This window comes from Oreochromis aureus, linkage group 15, assembly GCF_013358895.1.
Source record: "Oreochromis aureus strain Israel breed Guangdong linkage group 15, ZZ_aureus, whole genome shotgun sequence".
NCBI classification, from domain to species: Eukaryota; Metazoa; Chordata; class Actinopteri; order Cichliformes; family Cichlidae; genus Oreochromis; species Oreochromis aureus.
Window position 1 is genome coordinate 8,412,411 of NC_052956.1, and position 16,020 is coordinate 8,428,430.

Genomic DNA, 16,020 nt, shown 5'->3' on the forward strand with positions numbered 1-16,020 from the left:
CACACACAAACGTAAACACACCGGTGTTTCCTGTAAGTGACAGTGCTTCTCTGGTCTTAGTCACTGAAGGAGCACTGTGTGTACAGTATGCATTGTTCTTGCGTGCACCGACTTGTGCTGCGTTTGTTGACAGCATAAGGGTAATAATTAGAACACGCGCTCATGACGTGAATGCATAAAGGTTTGACTTGTTGTACTTCATCACAGAAGCACACTTGAGGACTGATGTTCTCCTCAGCTTTTACGAAGTATTGGTGAAGCATCGCTGGTGTTGAAAAAAAACATACCCGGGAGTAGACATATAAGGCTGTGCTTTCATTCTTCACCGAGACAGACTCAACATCATACTTTGCGCCATCAGATGTCTGTGTGTGTGCTTGCATTTGTGTGTAATACATATATGTCATTGTGTGAGTGCACCCCCTCTGATTAATGTGTGGCAGAGTGGAGACACAACCTGTGCCTCTCATAAGTGCATTCCTTCATGTGTGTATCTCTTTCTAGCTAACATGTAATCATGGATAAGTTGACAAACTGCTGATGATGAGTTGCAGCTGGTAAGGTGTGGGTGTATATGCACTGTATGCACATGTGCATCTGTGGAGATCCTGTGCAATTACCTTCAGCAGCAGAGGAAGAAACTGAGATGTTATAAGTCAGATCAGAGCTTTTTTTTTTTTCTTATTTACAATAAATATTGTTCTTTTTTTTCCTGTGCAGGTACGGAGATGGATGAGGAACCCGAAAGTGAGCGTGGAGAAAGCTCAGGGGAAAGGCCTCCTTTACTCCTGTCCAAAGTGTCCGCTGGCTGAGGACCTGTGGTACAGCCACTTCCCATCACCCTATGGCTGCTGTCATTATGCAGGACTGCAGGGTGGCCTGTATTACCACCAGGAGCCCTGCTCACCTTGTCCTGCAAATGGACAAACGAGTGGCCATGAAAAAAGCAAGGGCTGCAAGGTAAATGGAAAAACAAACAGAGAGAGGATTTGTGTGTGTGTCTGAATGTTGTTGTGTCGCTAATCAGGAATTCCATTGTTGGAAAAAAAAACTGCTTTGGACTTGCAAGCTATTAGTTCACTTTGGAAATAATTTGACTACAGAAAAACTGTATCAGGGGAATCTAGTTTGGTAAATATAAGCTGCTTAGAAGAAATTTAAGATTAGAAGAAGTAAAAATAGTTGTCACTAAACATTTCAGCAAAAAATTCAGCTTGATTGAGTTGCAGCAAATGTCCAATGTTTTTCACAGTTTACACATTTAAAAAGTGCAAGTAATATAAGCATTTGATCTTTGGTCTCAGTCTGGGCTGTCATATATTTGCTTATTCATTATGAGATTGGGAAAGTTTGTCCATTTTGATGTCACTGTGTGAACAATGAACAGAGCTCACCCTTTTGCACATGCAGTACACAAAAGTCAAATTTCTGACCGATGAAGGGACTGCCTGTACGTGGACAATGAACAAAAGTACTGTGCCACCTACACATGATCCCAACAGGGGCTGTGCTTCCATGGAAAGCAATGCCATGAAGCCATGTTAGTGCTGGAGGAGGTTTGGAACTGCTCAGTTATCGAGTCACCAGTGTGACTTTTATGGACTATGCTGCTCATCACTCTGTAACTTTCCGTGGTCTCCCACTGAATTGCTGTGGTTCCTAAACAGTTCCTCTTTGTAAAAAATGTTCTTTTGACTGATCAGACAAAACTTTAACTTTTTGGAAGTTTTGAGCCCTGTAAAACTAACGCATCATTTCATAAAAACAACATCATACCGCCAGTGAAACACGGTGGCGGTATCGTGATGGTCTGCGGCTGCTTTGCTTCTTCAGGAACTGAATGACTTGCTGTAATTGATGGAACCATGAATTCTGCTCTCTACCAGAAAATCCTAAAGGAGAATGCCCGGCCATTGAAGCTCAAGTGCTTCAAGGGTTATGATCCAAAACACAGCAACAAGTTCACCTCTGAATGCCTTAAAAAAATACATAAAATGAAGGTTTTGGAGTTTGCTATATAAGCCAAGATGCTTTAACATGACGTTAAACACGCTGTTGATGTTCAAGAGTGGGCTAAAATCCTTCCACAGCGATGTGACAGATTCATCCCCAATTATCACAAAAGCTTGATTGCAGTTTGTTCAGGCAAGGGTGACACAACCAGTTATTATGCTTAGGGGGCAATTACTTTTTCACACAATAGGTTTGGAAAGCTATTTTTTATTAATAAATAAAATCATCATTTAAGAACTGCAATTTGTATTTCCTACAGCTTTGTGATTTCTATCAATTATCGTATCACGCAAAGTCAAGGAACAAAACCAGCTGTTTGGAACTTTTTTGGCTTGTGCCACTAAATAAGTCATTGTTTACTTATGGCCCATTACTTTGACGAGCTTTAGATTAAGTGGATGCTTTCAACACATTTTGGGGACATTTGGGGAAATTCAAAGGATTTAATGTATTTATTCTAGATCTAGGGGGAAAAAAAAATGTGTCCACATTTGAAAATCTCATAAATCAGTTTTATGAGCACCAAATTCTAGTGTCAGTTCAACAAGAATGATTGTCTGCCCCACAAAATTAAAAGTTAATAAAATTCCAATATTTGTCTTTAGTTTGCAGAAGGAAAAAAACATTTTTCATCTTGAATTGAAATAAAATATGTGTGAAACGGTACAGCCATTACAAGAAATAAGAAAAATCATCACCATCTGTAGACAAACTAAATTGGATTAATGTCTCTGTCACATAAGCTTTATTCTTACATGTGAACAAATCGTTCATTTAAAGAGCAAGCGAAGAGTTAACAAGAAGAATGTGACCTATTTCATGGTAAGGGAGAGGCCGCCCACTCACCTGCTGCCTTTTCACCTAAAATCTCCTCATGCCCGCAAGAGGAAGCATATCCCCGACACACTCCAGAACATCACTTGACTCATTTCACTGATGTCCCACCAAAGGCAAACAAAACAAATTAGGCTTTAGAAGACTCTAGATAATGTTGTGATCCTCATGTTTTCCCTTTAAGCTCCATCACGAGTGCTGTTATGTAACATAAACAATAAGGCAACTGAAGAAAAGGGTGTTTTTTCAAAGTCCACCTTTGTTGTTGCTGTAAATGAGTGCAGGAGGCCTGCATTTAGCAGAGAACGCGGATACTCCGTTAAAAATCTTTACCAAAGTGGAAGTAAATTCACACCTGTGCACTGGAGGAAATGTAGCTGTCAACACACACGACTTGCCCAAACATGCATGGCAGGCCTTTTACGTCGATGCTGCTGCAGATGTACTTGGTTATGCAACTACGATTACAATAGCTATCCCACTGCCTATCAATCATTTTAGCCATCAGATGGTTCCCTGCTTGTGTGTTTTTCCAGGCCCATGGGCATCTGGAGGGAATGAGTCATCACTATCCCACTGAGCTAAACTGTGTTTGTTGAGAAACCATGCTAAAGGTGTGTTTGGATATGAAACAGCACGCTATTGTTGCCCAGCACTCTATTCCATTTCCCGTGTCGCTTTTTTTGTTTCGCTGACTCTCCATCTATTCCACCTCTTGACCTCAAAACCAATAGATGTGTCTGCAGTAGTACTGATGTGTCTCAGCGGGTGTAATTGGTGTGTGCGTGTTTGTGTGTGTGGCTCTGGGGTTAAAGAGGAGGGGGCTCGGTGGTGAGTCATGGCTTGTTTATAGTGTAGTGTAGTGTTTGAGCTGTGGTAGTTGTTCACATTTCAGACGTAGTCCAAAATGGGTTTTGATCCAAGATTTAGTTCAATGATTGACAGCATACAAACAGTAGCCCTTACTATGTGTCTTAATATGGGGAATTCCACCATTTGACTTGTTCTGCCATTGCCAAACACTACACAAACACCACGTTTGGTCTTGTTCCCGGCATACTGTGCTGTATCTTTGCACGCTTTGTCCAAATATTTTACAACTCAGGGCATCAGGCTCAGCTTGCCAAACACTGGCAGAGCGTGATGCTTGTTCAACAAATGGAACACTGATAGAAACATTTCCCACGCACGTCAAGCTCGCTGCTCTGTTCTCCAGGAGGCCAACTTCAGCCTGACTCAAATTTAAATGAGAAAAATCTTCGCTATGAAATTTCACCAGCCTGTCAAAGCAAACTGCAATTTAGACAGCTCTCTCAAACTGGGACTTCAGAAAGTGGGATGCTGACGCTGAGAGACTGCTGTCACTGCTGACACCAGATGACGGAAACGCTCTCGGGACACTTATCGCGGTCTGATGCGTTGCTCCTCGTTCTTCGCTTTTTGTGCTCTGCATTGTTAAATATGAATGTTCAACTTTAGCCCGGCTTACTGCAGCTTTTCTCATTCAGAGAAGAGGCTTTTGAAACTGTTAATCTGCGCTTGGCAGCAAAATATCATTGCAGTTGTTTGTTGCCAGAGGAGCTGCGCTGAACTTGAATTAAAGTTTTAACCAACCCACAAGAGGAATAAGAGCAATAAATAAAATATGAACTGTGCAATATCTGAATTGATAAGTTTAGAAAAGGCAACAGTTTAAGTGTTGTTCTCCTTCCAAGAGAGTCCTCGCTGACAGAGTGCCCACCTCCTCTAATCACAAAGCATCAGTACCATTAAAAATGCAGGTAGCTCAGCTTGGCCTTGACACAGTGCTCTACATCACCTTCACCCCACCGCTACAGTGCTTGTGAGCGAAGCTAAATATAGACCGAGCTTTATGGTTATGATTATGTCATAAAGTGTGAGTGTGCTGAATTTATGACACAGCAGTTTTTATCGAGGGGCAATGAGGCTTACTGGAAGCAGGAGGAAGGTGGGGGAAGTGAATGTAAGAAAATAGAAGTGAAAAAGGTGGAAATATAATGATATTGTTGGAGAGAAAAATAAAAGGGAGGGACTGGGGGAGCTGAGGGGAGGGGCACAAACAGAGGAAAACAGTGAGAGAGAGCGAGATGAGAAGAGCTGAGAGGACAGTTTTATTACAAGATTGAAGATGAGGTCAGGGTTTGTGTCCCGCCGCCAACGCATGAACAGAAATCAAAAGCATATAAATCCTCCTGATAAGGAGGGCCTGCACTGTCCCGTATACACAACAACAGACGACCAGATACACTCACGAACACACACACCCGCGCACACATGGCTAATGCAAACGCAGCTTTTCCACTAATCTCTTAAATCGAGCCTGCACCGTTCTTGATGAAGACTTAATGAAAAATGAAAACAGCGTGAACCTTTGGTGACTCCTGGTTGTCCGAACATGTGATTTCTCTCTCTCGTCTTATGATTTCAAGAGAGCCTAATTGCACATCAACAACCATTACCTGTGCTTTATTCAGGTTTTCTCAGAAATCTTTGAAATATTGTTATATAAATGGATAAAAAAACAAAACAACTGTCCAAACTGTTATTTTCTAAGAATATGAAAAAAAATACAATTTCACAACATGGAAAATCTTATATAACTCATTAATATTTACGTTTTATACTTAATCTTATCTCATTTAAAGGGCTAATCGTGAGTTTTATAACAGGGAACTTTAAGGAAGTACTGTGTTGTATTTATTCACAGTTTGGAAGAGTGACTCCTGGATTACCTTGACGCTGAAAAAGTCTTTAAAACTGAATAATTCTTAAGCAAGTACTAGCGTTTTAAAAGCTGTCTTGCTGTACCAACTTCACCATTTTACTCCTGCAGCACCTGAACTAAAATCAGCTAACTGTAGCGCAAGTGCGCAGGAAGGAGAAAAGAGCATGCTTGTTTGATGTTTTTTTTCTTTCTGTCCACCTGGTGCGCAGATAACTCAAGAATATACTATTATAACACAAGTTACAACATAATTGTAACTGTAATGTGATTACTTAATTTTGCACAATAATGCATTACTTTGTAACACTTAACACTGTATAAGACTTCATTTCTCATAAGAGCAGCTCTGATTTGCTCAGTGGGATTAGTGTTTAGCAATTTCCTTACATCCTGTTCCGGAAGCTGATCAGGTGATATTGTTAATAAGTCCATGTATTCAGTATGTTTTAAACACCAACCTTACTCAGAATGGCCTGGCCCAGTCTATTCCCTTTTCTGTTTACTGTCCAAAACTCATTCATGCAAGAGAAAGAGAGAGAGTGCATTAGACCAAAGTAGGAAGGAAGGAAGGAAAAAGCAAAAAGGATGAGGGCCGAAGGAATCCTGAGAGATGAGGGAAGTCAAGAAGAACAGTGATATTTATCTATGCTGATGCATCCCTGTGAGACAGGATTCACTATCCATTAACTCACAGCAAACCACATTTCAAAAGGTTTCTTTTGAAATGTGCTTGGATCCAGAAAAAAGCCTCATTTGACAGTTAAGTAAGCTCTTCTTGTTAATATTTTGTCAGAGTCAGCTCGATCATAGTGTACCTTTGTACCGGCTCAGATGATACCGGTGTCATCTGCATTTTAAAGCAAATGTCTCATGGGTCAGTTGGCCGTGACGTTTTGTTCTCCACAGAGGGAGGCGGTCTATGACAAATCTACCTTTTCTGTTCTCCTTTAGCAAGTGACAAGGCCCTGCGGGCTAAAGTCCTCTTCCACGAATGCTGATGCATTGTATCTGAGTCACAGAAGGAGATCAGGGAGGAAGCATGATGCTAGTGTTAATTCCTTTGCAAGATCCTGTCAAGCGACTGTAGGGGTGATCACGAGTACAGCTGCGTGTAAGGTGTTGAATCACACATGCTGGCAGGCTTCAGAAGTAGAAATGGCCCTGTTGTAGGCCCACATATTGGCTGTTGACACTGACTTCTCAGATAAGTGGCATTTTCTTTTTAAAGTGTAAATGTGCCATTGCTGCACTTTGCACTTCAGACTCTGGCTCCTGACGTAGCATTACCTAAGAAGATACACTCTGTTACTTTTTGATGACGCTGATGGTTAATGACTTGTGAATCATATTCAGACATTCCACTGATTTACTTGTGACCTTTTCACTGGCACACAAACTCACTCTGGATTCCAGCCAGATCTCCCAGCTGGGGGATGTGACCTGTGAAAACTGGATGGAAACCCTCGAGCTGCTGCATTTTCAATTAAATTTATGAGTTTACAGTTTTTTAACAATGCACTCCACAAAATAACAAAATGACATGATTTATTACAGAGCTGCTGGCCCTGTATTAATTGCAACTAGGTGTACTTAATGAACTGCTGAACTTTGTCTTCTCTTCACCAGCTTGAATCGCATTTACCGTGAATTGCATTACTGTCGAAAAAGGTTTTAGCTACTACTGGGAGTAAGAAGGAATTAAGAGTAACAACCCTCAAGGCCCAATTATATTTCATACAAAGAATTACACAGAGAGCACTGGGAGCCAAAATCCCATTCCAAGTTGTTGGCTTGTCATGCATACTGTACCAATACCAGGGGAAAAATACCTCTCATTCCAAACTTCTGATGGTACTCTTTTGAATAGTTTAGCTAATTGATTCAATACTTCCTTTTGCCTCATGAACAAGCGACAGCCTGTGTTCACAAATTTTTGCCGTCTGTGTGACAGCAAAAATTTAAAACCACACCAGTCTGTCGAATGCCACACTTAATGATGAGGTGAGGTAAATAAATTGGTACTTATATATAGCACGTTTCTAATTGAGCGCTCAAAGTGCTTTCCTACAACAAGCCTCATTCATAAATACATTCACAGAAGTGCTTTTATTAATATTCACACCCTCACAGTGTATTGGATACATCAGAGGCAACTTAGGGTTCAGTATCTTGCCCAAGGAAACTTCAAAATGCAGATTAGAGGACCTCGGGGATCAAACTCAGACCTTCTGACCCTCCTCTACCACCTGAGCAGCAGCCACCACATATGACACCTGCTTAGCATCGGTATGAAGATAGTTGGTATCAGTTTGGCCTGCTGCCCGCTTTGGCTTGCTCACCTGGAAAAGCCTGAAGAAGTCAACTGGTTGACTTTTTCTTGACTGTTACAGTTTACCTACATCAAAGAATGCATCACATCATTTACAACCTTGATACTTTTACATTATTACCAGTTACACCAATGACTAATAATATCTCCCCCAATTTAAAAATATTTAATTAACATATAAATAAAGGAAGTCTCCCAGGGCCCCGGAAAGCAGTTCTAAGCTACCACTGTTTAGCATAAACTTAGCAATGGAAAACTGCTAATCCTTTCCTTTCCTTTTGTTCCACAGCCAAGTGCTCTGGCAGGCGAAGAATGTGGTTGGCGCTGCAAACTTGGAGTTGCTTTTCTCGCATGATCTCTCATCTTTGCTCACAGTGAATGCATATATATGCTCTAAAATGGCACAGTGCATTTGTTTCCATTGTTACTGCAATATCATACAGGCGGACTTTTTTCTTTGCCAAGCCCCAAGAAAAGATAAATAAACAGAGTGGCGGCACTTCATACCTTGGCTACAGTTTCCTGTATCTGCTGTGGGAATTTTGCTTTGTGGAGACTCAGCCAGATCTATCAATAACAAACTAGAGGCAGGTGAGGCAGAGAAAGTAAGGCAGATTGTTTGTGGTGTTAAGAGGTATTCTGATAATCTCTGCAAAGTTTGAACAGACATTGAAGGCATTCAAGGTACACAGGAAGAGATACCTGTTTTATGACTGCTTGCCATAAAGGGACAGGTTAGTTTGAAGAAGTTTAAACCTGATATTTTGAACAAAGAGCGATTGAAGACACGGTTAAACAATAAGAGTAACTGACACAAACAAATATTTTGAATTATGTTAATGCCGATGACTGTCTTGAGATCCACATTCACGTTACTACTTCTCTTCCTCTTTTCTTGACCCTCTGGAAAAAAAAACAAAAACTCCCTTGTTTCATTGTGAGGGAATTTGGGAATTACTGTTATTCTAATCTACCCTGAGAACCCCGCTAATCCCATCTTCCTCCTTGCTGTCCCAGAGCTAAAGCCAGAAATGCTGTGCTACAGAGGCTCAGCAGCACCCTGAGAATGAGGCAAAACATTTGCTTCTCCCAGTAACATGCTGATCTCTGCTGGAAATGATTTTTGTGCTGTACTATGGCCTTAGTACCCAAATACAAGCTGCTCCTGTTGTGCATTGTGTGCATTTTGCTGTAATTTGTGCTTCAGTTTTGGCCTAAATCTGTTAGTACACCCTGTGTAGTACACTATGTGTGTAATGTATACATTTCAACTGGATATTTGTTGTCCTATGAGAAAACATCCTAGTTTATACTGCAAGAGAAAGTAGCTTCAACTATCTTTTGGTAGGTTAGTCAGATCTTTATTCTAGCTTTAAATAATTAGCCTCCTGTGACCCGAGTTCTCGTTTGGGAAACATTTTTAATTTCTCCTAGCTATTTGGGATTAGTTGGACCTGATGAATATAAAAACAAGTCTTCGTCTTTAAGCAGGAAGTTGTTATTTTGCTGTGTTTGAAAAAAAAAAAAACCCTGTATGTCCTCAGATGGGTTCACTGGGGTTTTTTTTAAAGTATAACACATAAAACTTAATGTTGCTTAACAAAGTATGAAACTCTATTGAACCGAATGAAATATTAGGTGCAGAAAAGCCAACATGGGATGATGAACCATGAAGCAGCATTTTTAAATTCAGCCAGACATGTTGCCGCCTTGTTTTTTAATCAATTTTAATTTAACTGTTGAGGATTTTTTAAATGTATAGTTATGAATATATAATATATAAAGAAATGTGGGGAAAATTTTCCCAAAAATTGGAAAGGATAGCATTATATTATCTTTAAAAAAGGGCAATGGGCTGAGGCATAGTAAATGACCATGAATATTAATGTATTGCTAAGAAGATAGGGTTCAGAGACCTTGTCACCGCAGTCCTTGAGATTTAAAGATGAAAGCATTCAAGCGAGTCCATTGAAAATTAGTATGAGCCCAGATGAAAGCTCAAAAGCAGCTTAGGGTCAATATCCAAATCTTAAAATCCCAAATTTACTCCTTATCCACTTCCCTCTTTAACAGTGGTATTATTCTCTGTCTTGTTTTTAATTTCGGGTCTCCAGAACTCTCCTCTTTTTTCTGGCTCTGGGGCTCAATTTCCAGTTGGATATATTGCACACATTTGGTGCTTTTATTCCACGTAGACTGTCTGAATCATAGTTTAGGCATAGCCTGTTCACCACTTGGATCAGATTTCCTATCATCTCTCATTAATTTTAAGACCTGTTTGCGATCTAAGAACGGTTTGGGGAGGTTGGGGGGAACCTTATCGCTGACCTAAAATTGGATATTTTATGTAAGACCATCTTGGTTTATTGTTTTGTCTTTCAAACATATTTTTCTTTGCCTCCACGTCGCTGTTCACTTTAAGCCAGTTTGATTTAGACTTACATATTGAGGGGAGCTGGTGAAGGACATGAATGGATAAGCAGGACAAGGCCACAAAAGGGTTGCCAGGAGAGAGAGCTGAGCCGTGGGCTGGCTGTTGACAGCACCAAAAAACACTGTTGTTATCTGCTGTGCAAAGGCCTTAGGCAAGTGTTGTGTGCGAAATGGACAAAACAACAGAAAACTCTTGACTTGGAGCTTTATCATACAGTTTGATGGCCAAGTCTACTGTATGGGGCTTAAGGACATACCTTTAGGCAGTTTTATATTAATTTATTACTGGTCAAAGCCATCTTTCTCCTTGCTGACAGGAAGCAGGAAGCTTTAAAAATTGCTCAGATTGAGTCTTCACAGAGCTATGTAGCTGATGTCTACTGGTATAAACATGGAAAATATTACTTCCTGAGTTAATGAGGTGAAAGGACAGATCTTGCTGGAGAGCGCTTACATAATGTAACCACTGTTTTCTTATTGGTCACAGCACAAAACAAGGTCAAAGGAGCAGGGAAAGGACTGGGAATGTGGAAACGGCATACATATATTTGTACGTGTGCGTGTGATATGCACTCCCTGCAGACATGAATTTTCATAACCGCAAAAGGAGGGTCAGATAGAGGCCATTCAATAAAAAAGCATGCATGATAAACATGTACGGTCCAATCTAATAAATAGCACTCGTTCGATTTAGACTTGCATACTGAGGGTAATACTGCACATAATTAAATATGATGAAATACACAAAAACACACATTCAGTCACTGTCAACTCAGGTCTATCACATTTCCTTTCTAATATGAAGTTAAATGTGCACATCCTTTCATACATCAACAAGTTTCTAACTGGTTTCACAATGGTAAATGTAAGTTTATTAAAACCACAGAGCTATGTTCCTGTTTATGTAAATTACTAAGAATTGTCACATTTGGGGAAATATATACATTCTCTGACTATATAAGATGACTGATATTGACTTCATGTCTGTAGCTACAGTAGTTAGCCTAGCAAAACACAAAGACAGAAAATGCTAGCCTGATTATGTCAAAATACAAAAAGAACACAACCTCAGAGACACGAACTCGTATTTTTCCCTGAAGGTTTTTGGTTTTAATTTGCATATAAACAGACTGACAGTAATAATTCATTAATTTATGGGGCATTACTTGGAATGCTAACTTATTAGCGTGATTTATTAAGATATTGTCATACACAGTTTTCCCCCAACTCTAAAGGATTTCCAGTACAATTTATCTGCCTGAATCTAACCTCATTTTAAGAAGACACTGATTAATGGGTGTGTATACTTACTATTTTACTGAGGTTTTAAGTGTGAAGTGAAGTGAAGTTCAGTAGCCATTTATCTGGGTCACCTGAAACAAGTCAACACTGGCAGTGAAGTATTTCTGTCTCAGCTTACCAACACACAATAAAGCACAAAGATGTTAGTCCTCCTGGTGTGCATGAGACAGATGGTTTTTTAAATGAGAAACGTTTTTTTCTTGCTACTTACTCCTTGTAGTCTTTTTTTGGTTTTGCTAGCCACTGTTTAGAACTGTAAAACAGCACCTAGCGTCACTCTCTCATATTTTTCTACAAATATAAAAAAAATACAATGTTTCCTCTTTCTGACGTTCTGGTACATAGATTTGATTAACTTTTGTTATGGAAAAAAGTTGTTTTCACATATTTCACACCTTTTTTAAATTCATTTTGCTAAGCTTGGCTAGCTAGCTTTGGCTGCTGGCGTTAGCTGAATTAACAAACAGGAAAGGACATCTTATCCATCCATTCTTATGTAAACCTCACCCAGAAGCAAACACACATTTTTTATAAAATGCTTAATTGTACCTTTAAGATTTTGACCACACATAGTGACTAAACTATGACTAAATGACATTGGAACAGTATGTGACCATGTATTTACCGGTTTAGACAGAGAAAACAGCTCATTATGAACTCTCCTTCTAACATTGGGTAACAGCTAAAATCAAGACCTGAACTATCCACATACGGGAAAAAATTTTTCACCGAGTTGCAAAATTCACCTCAAATATGCTCACATGCAACATCACTCACATACTGTATTTCTTCATGCGCTCCTATGCAACTGTAATGTTGGGTGAGCAGAGCAGTGACCACTGATAGAGGCCTTGATAAGACTCATTTGAAATAGCTCCAGTCACTGAACCTGTCTGCTCTGCATGCCAAGGGCAACATTTCCCTTACATAAGAGCTTTTCTAGGTCACTGGTACATATATCAGTGTAATTTGGCTTCCTCAAGAAATATTTGCCCCTTGACCTTAGTTTGCACTGTCACATGTGTGATATATTTCTCTCCCAGACCTCCTCTCACTTCTATATGTGTGTGTGACAGAGCTCTTAAATTATTTCTGCTTCTGATATGTGTTCTGGCAGTGTTGCTAGCCACTCGCTAAGTAGTGATTGAGAAGAGGATGTTTGTGGTGAAATTGTCCTCTGGAGCATGTGTCATTGTGCAGCTGTCACAAGAGAGAAGATTACTGCTAAGACAGAGCCTGACTCACTCAGTTTATCCAGTGCAAAGCAAATGCAAGTCTCAGTTATTTGATTCATGAATGGATCAAGCACAGTACAGTTTAATCCGTCAAATTTTAAAAAGTCACTCACAACTTACTTTTTAAACACATAATTTGAGGCATAATTTAACTAGTAAATTGGTTAAACTGTCTTGACAGGTAAATGTGTCGTACTGCAAAACTATGCAGGTTTTTTACTGCTATAACCAGCATATCAATAACGTTCTATTAGTCTTGGATATTATTCCGTTTGAAGCTTTATTGGCTAATGAAAGAACACGACTTCTCTAAATTTTCAGGTTAGGAAGTGGAAAATGCTGGCTCGCCATCATGGTGACAGTACAGGCAAGCAGAAGGAAGCAGAGCCCGACCTCCACCTGTGTGGCTGCTCATCCTGGGGGATTCACGCCTCACCCCTCTTGGCCAGCCCCGTCATGCTGGAGTGCTCTATCTGCAGCGGGCCTTACATCAGCTACGCCCTAGAGGACACCTGGCAGCCACGCCAACGTACACAGGCAAGTTTATTCTACAGCTAATCAGATTATTGCATCAAATGCTAACTTCTTGAGATAAACAGTGGATCCAAGAGTGATGGGAATTCCAGGTGTATTAAGCTGGGAAATTAAGGAAATCTCCAAAGAAATCATTACCAAAACCGTTGTTATATAATATCTACAATGCCTGTATGTGAAAATGAAACATTTCCATTGTTTTCCTTGGGTTATGTACAAAATCTATATGTTATATATGAAAAGGCTGATTAAATAAATGCACCACCAGGCAGTGGGAGTAGTTACTGCTACAGTGCTCCCATAAAGTAGGTCATGGAAGTCTTTGTGGTATTTTGCAGGATTTCTAAAGGTCTGTGTCTAATCCTCCCCAAACATTAATTTCAGCTCATTACCTTTTTTCTGTGGTGCAGTGTGTTTGCAGTGAATGTTGACATGATTTTAGAAGATAATGCTCTACATGAAGATCTGTTTTCCACGGCACCTACAGTTTTATTATGGATCGTTTGACTCCTACTCTCCGTAGTGCAAAATGCTGATGGGTACACTAGTTGCATTGCTAAGCACTATAGCCTCCCTTTTGTATTCAGAGTAGAGTTCACCTTTGTAGCAGCGTTAAGGACCTTTATTAGATAACTGCTTACCAGTTTTTATTAGCTCTTCGCCATTCTTCGTCTTTATGTAATGAAAGTGTCATTCACCTGCTTCAAAAATGTTGCTACTGAGGTAAATGTATAACAAGTTAACATGGTAATGTTTAATATTTGCCTCTCTCCCCTTGGATAATAGGGCAAGCCACATTCCTACTGCTCAAAACTGTTCAGGGAACACAAGTTCTTATCTCCCAGAATAATAAATAATTAACAGTTTACTGGTTTTATCTAACTATGGTAGCAGTAAGCTGTTAAGTTTAAGAAAAGAAGACAAGATATTTTTTTTTTCCTTTGGTATAAATGAAGTTCTGTGAGTAACTCCATTTTTTATATCTGTTTTTTACTTCAGTGTTTTTGTGGATACATATAAAACGAACCCAGATCAGAGTTCCTCAGTCCTTTGATGGTAAAAGTCCAAATGCTTCTTTTCTTTTTTCGCTGTTAAATATGCCTCATCCGATGATTCACTGTCAAGTTACACAGACCGCTACCTCCCCTTGATCCCAACACAGAAAAAATAAAATAAAATAAATTCTTCAACCTCGTTCTCTCTGCTTCAACAAGCCACGCTTGTCTTCTTTTGGAAAATATAATGAAATATTAATGAACAGAAACCCCAGATTCACCATCGCTATGGATACAACTCCATCAGACCTTCGCTGAATCAATAAACAACCCAAAGCAAAGGAAAGTAAGTCAGAAGGGGGGGAAAGACAGACGCAAGTGTAAATCCAAGGAGAAAGGAGAAAGGAGCATGAATGGTGAAGCGATTGTAGACTGTAGAGAGAGATGTTGACAGTATGAGGGGATATGAACAGTGAGTCATATATTTATTTACAGTATTCGTGTCTGAGAGGAACGATGGAAAGATGCAGCAACTGTCAGCTATATAAAGACTTAGAGGTAAAATGACTGGTGTGACAGGCTGACTGCTCAAAGCTTTGCCTCTGAATGAGTGAACAAACTGATGGGATTGGAATAACTTTTGTGCAGGCACACAGGCACACGCATACACATCCTTATCCCTCGTCTTGTTTCGATCTTGAAAAAACACTCATGGGAGACTACTAAGTTTTCCGTGCTGCAATGTGGAATAACAAAGTAGGCTAAGACTGTGTTTACCAGGAGCCACTTTGAAAAGTTGATGACAGACGGCAACATCATTGAAAACTAATATCTGACAAGGCAGTGCACTTTGATGGGAATGCCCTGAGATGCAAATGCTGCCGGTCCTGTGACAGCTGCCAGTTATGTTGTATGTGGAAAAAGAAAAAGTGGGACAAGCTTAAGTAGCTACTATTGGGACTTGTGTGTTTACACTTGTATTTGTGAGTCATTTCTGCCTGCCACATGCAGAGAAATGTTTTGACAAAGTAAAAGACTGGCTCTCAAAAAGACATCCAACTTCAGATGCGGATATGTTTACTCCATTACATTTATTTATGCTTCCCAGACGAAGGTTTTGCATTAAAAATACATTTTTCCTTTTATACTTATCAATCTAGTCTTTCTACTCTGTTGCCTGGTCTAGTTAGGGCCCATTTTTCATGTTTGGGATATAGATGTGTTTTAAGCAAATTTACTAAAGAGTCATTTCCACATTCAAGTTGTTAGCTATTCTTGTTTTAAGCAACAGATTCACAGAAATCCAAATAATAGAGAAAATTCTGTGAAAGCTTACTTATAAAGAGCCATGCACACAGGAAGAGACTAGAAGTGGTGTGATGACCTGAGATCATCAAAAGTCAATGAAACTGAACGACCTGGGTAACTGAACAGGTTAAGTAATCATTTAGAAGAAGAAATGGTCAGATATTGAGATAAACACAACTCAGCTTTGATTCAAACAATTAAAGTGGCTTTCAATGGAAGCAAAGGATACATGTGATTGATAAATGATAGGTTGGGACGCATATTAAACATTTATTAACTAAGCCCCGTAGC

The 16,020-nt window shown here is 39.7% G+C and overlaps 1 protein-coding gene and 1 long non-coding RNA gene across 2 annotated transcripts in view; one reads left to right on the top strand and one right to left on the bottom strand.

The window, feature by feature from the left end:
- Nucleotides 1–417: 417 nt before the first annotated feature.
- The window catches only part of sgk1 (serum/glucocorticoid regulated kinase 1), a 29,835-nt gene continuing 14,232 nt past the window's right edge, over nt 418–16,020 (top strand). The window contains exons 1-3 of the mRNA XM_031726198.2: nt 418–486; nt 721–960; nt 13,214–13,429. Coding sequence (XP_031582058.2) covers nt 433–486; nt 721–960; nt 13,214–13,429 — 510 coding nt within the window. The 5' untranslated portion in view covers nt 418–432. The remainder of the gene's footprint in view (nt 487–720; nt 961–13,213; nt 13,430–16,020) is intronic.
- On the bottom strand, nt 781–11,978 carry LOC120433148. The gene is made up of 3 exons (XR_005608360.1): nt 11,869–11,978; nt 11,667–11,728; nt 781–913 (listed from the first exon to the last, which is right to left on the bottom strand). It is a non-coding gene; the product is annotated as an uncharacterized LOC120433148 (long non-coding RNA).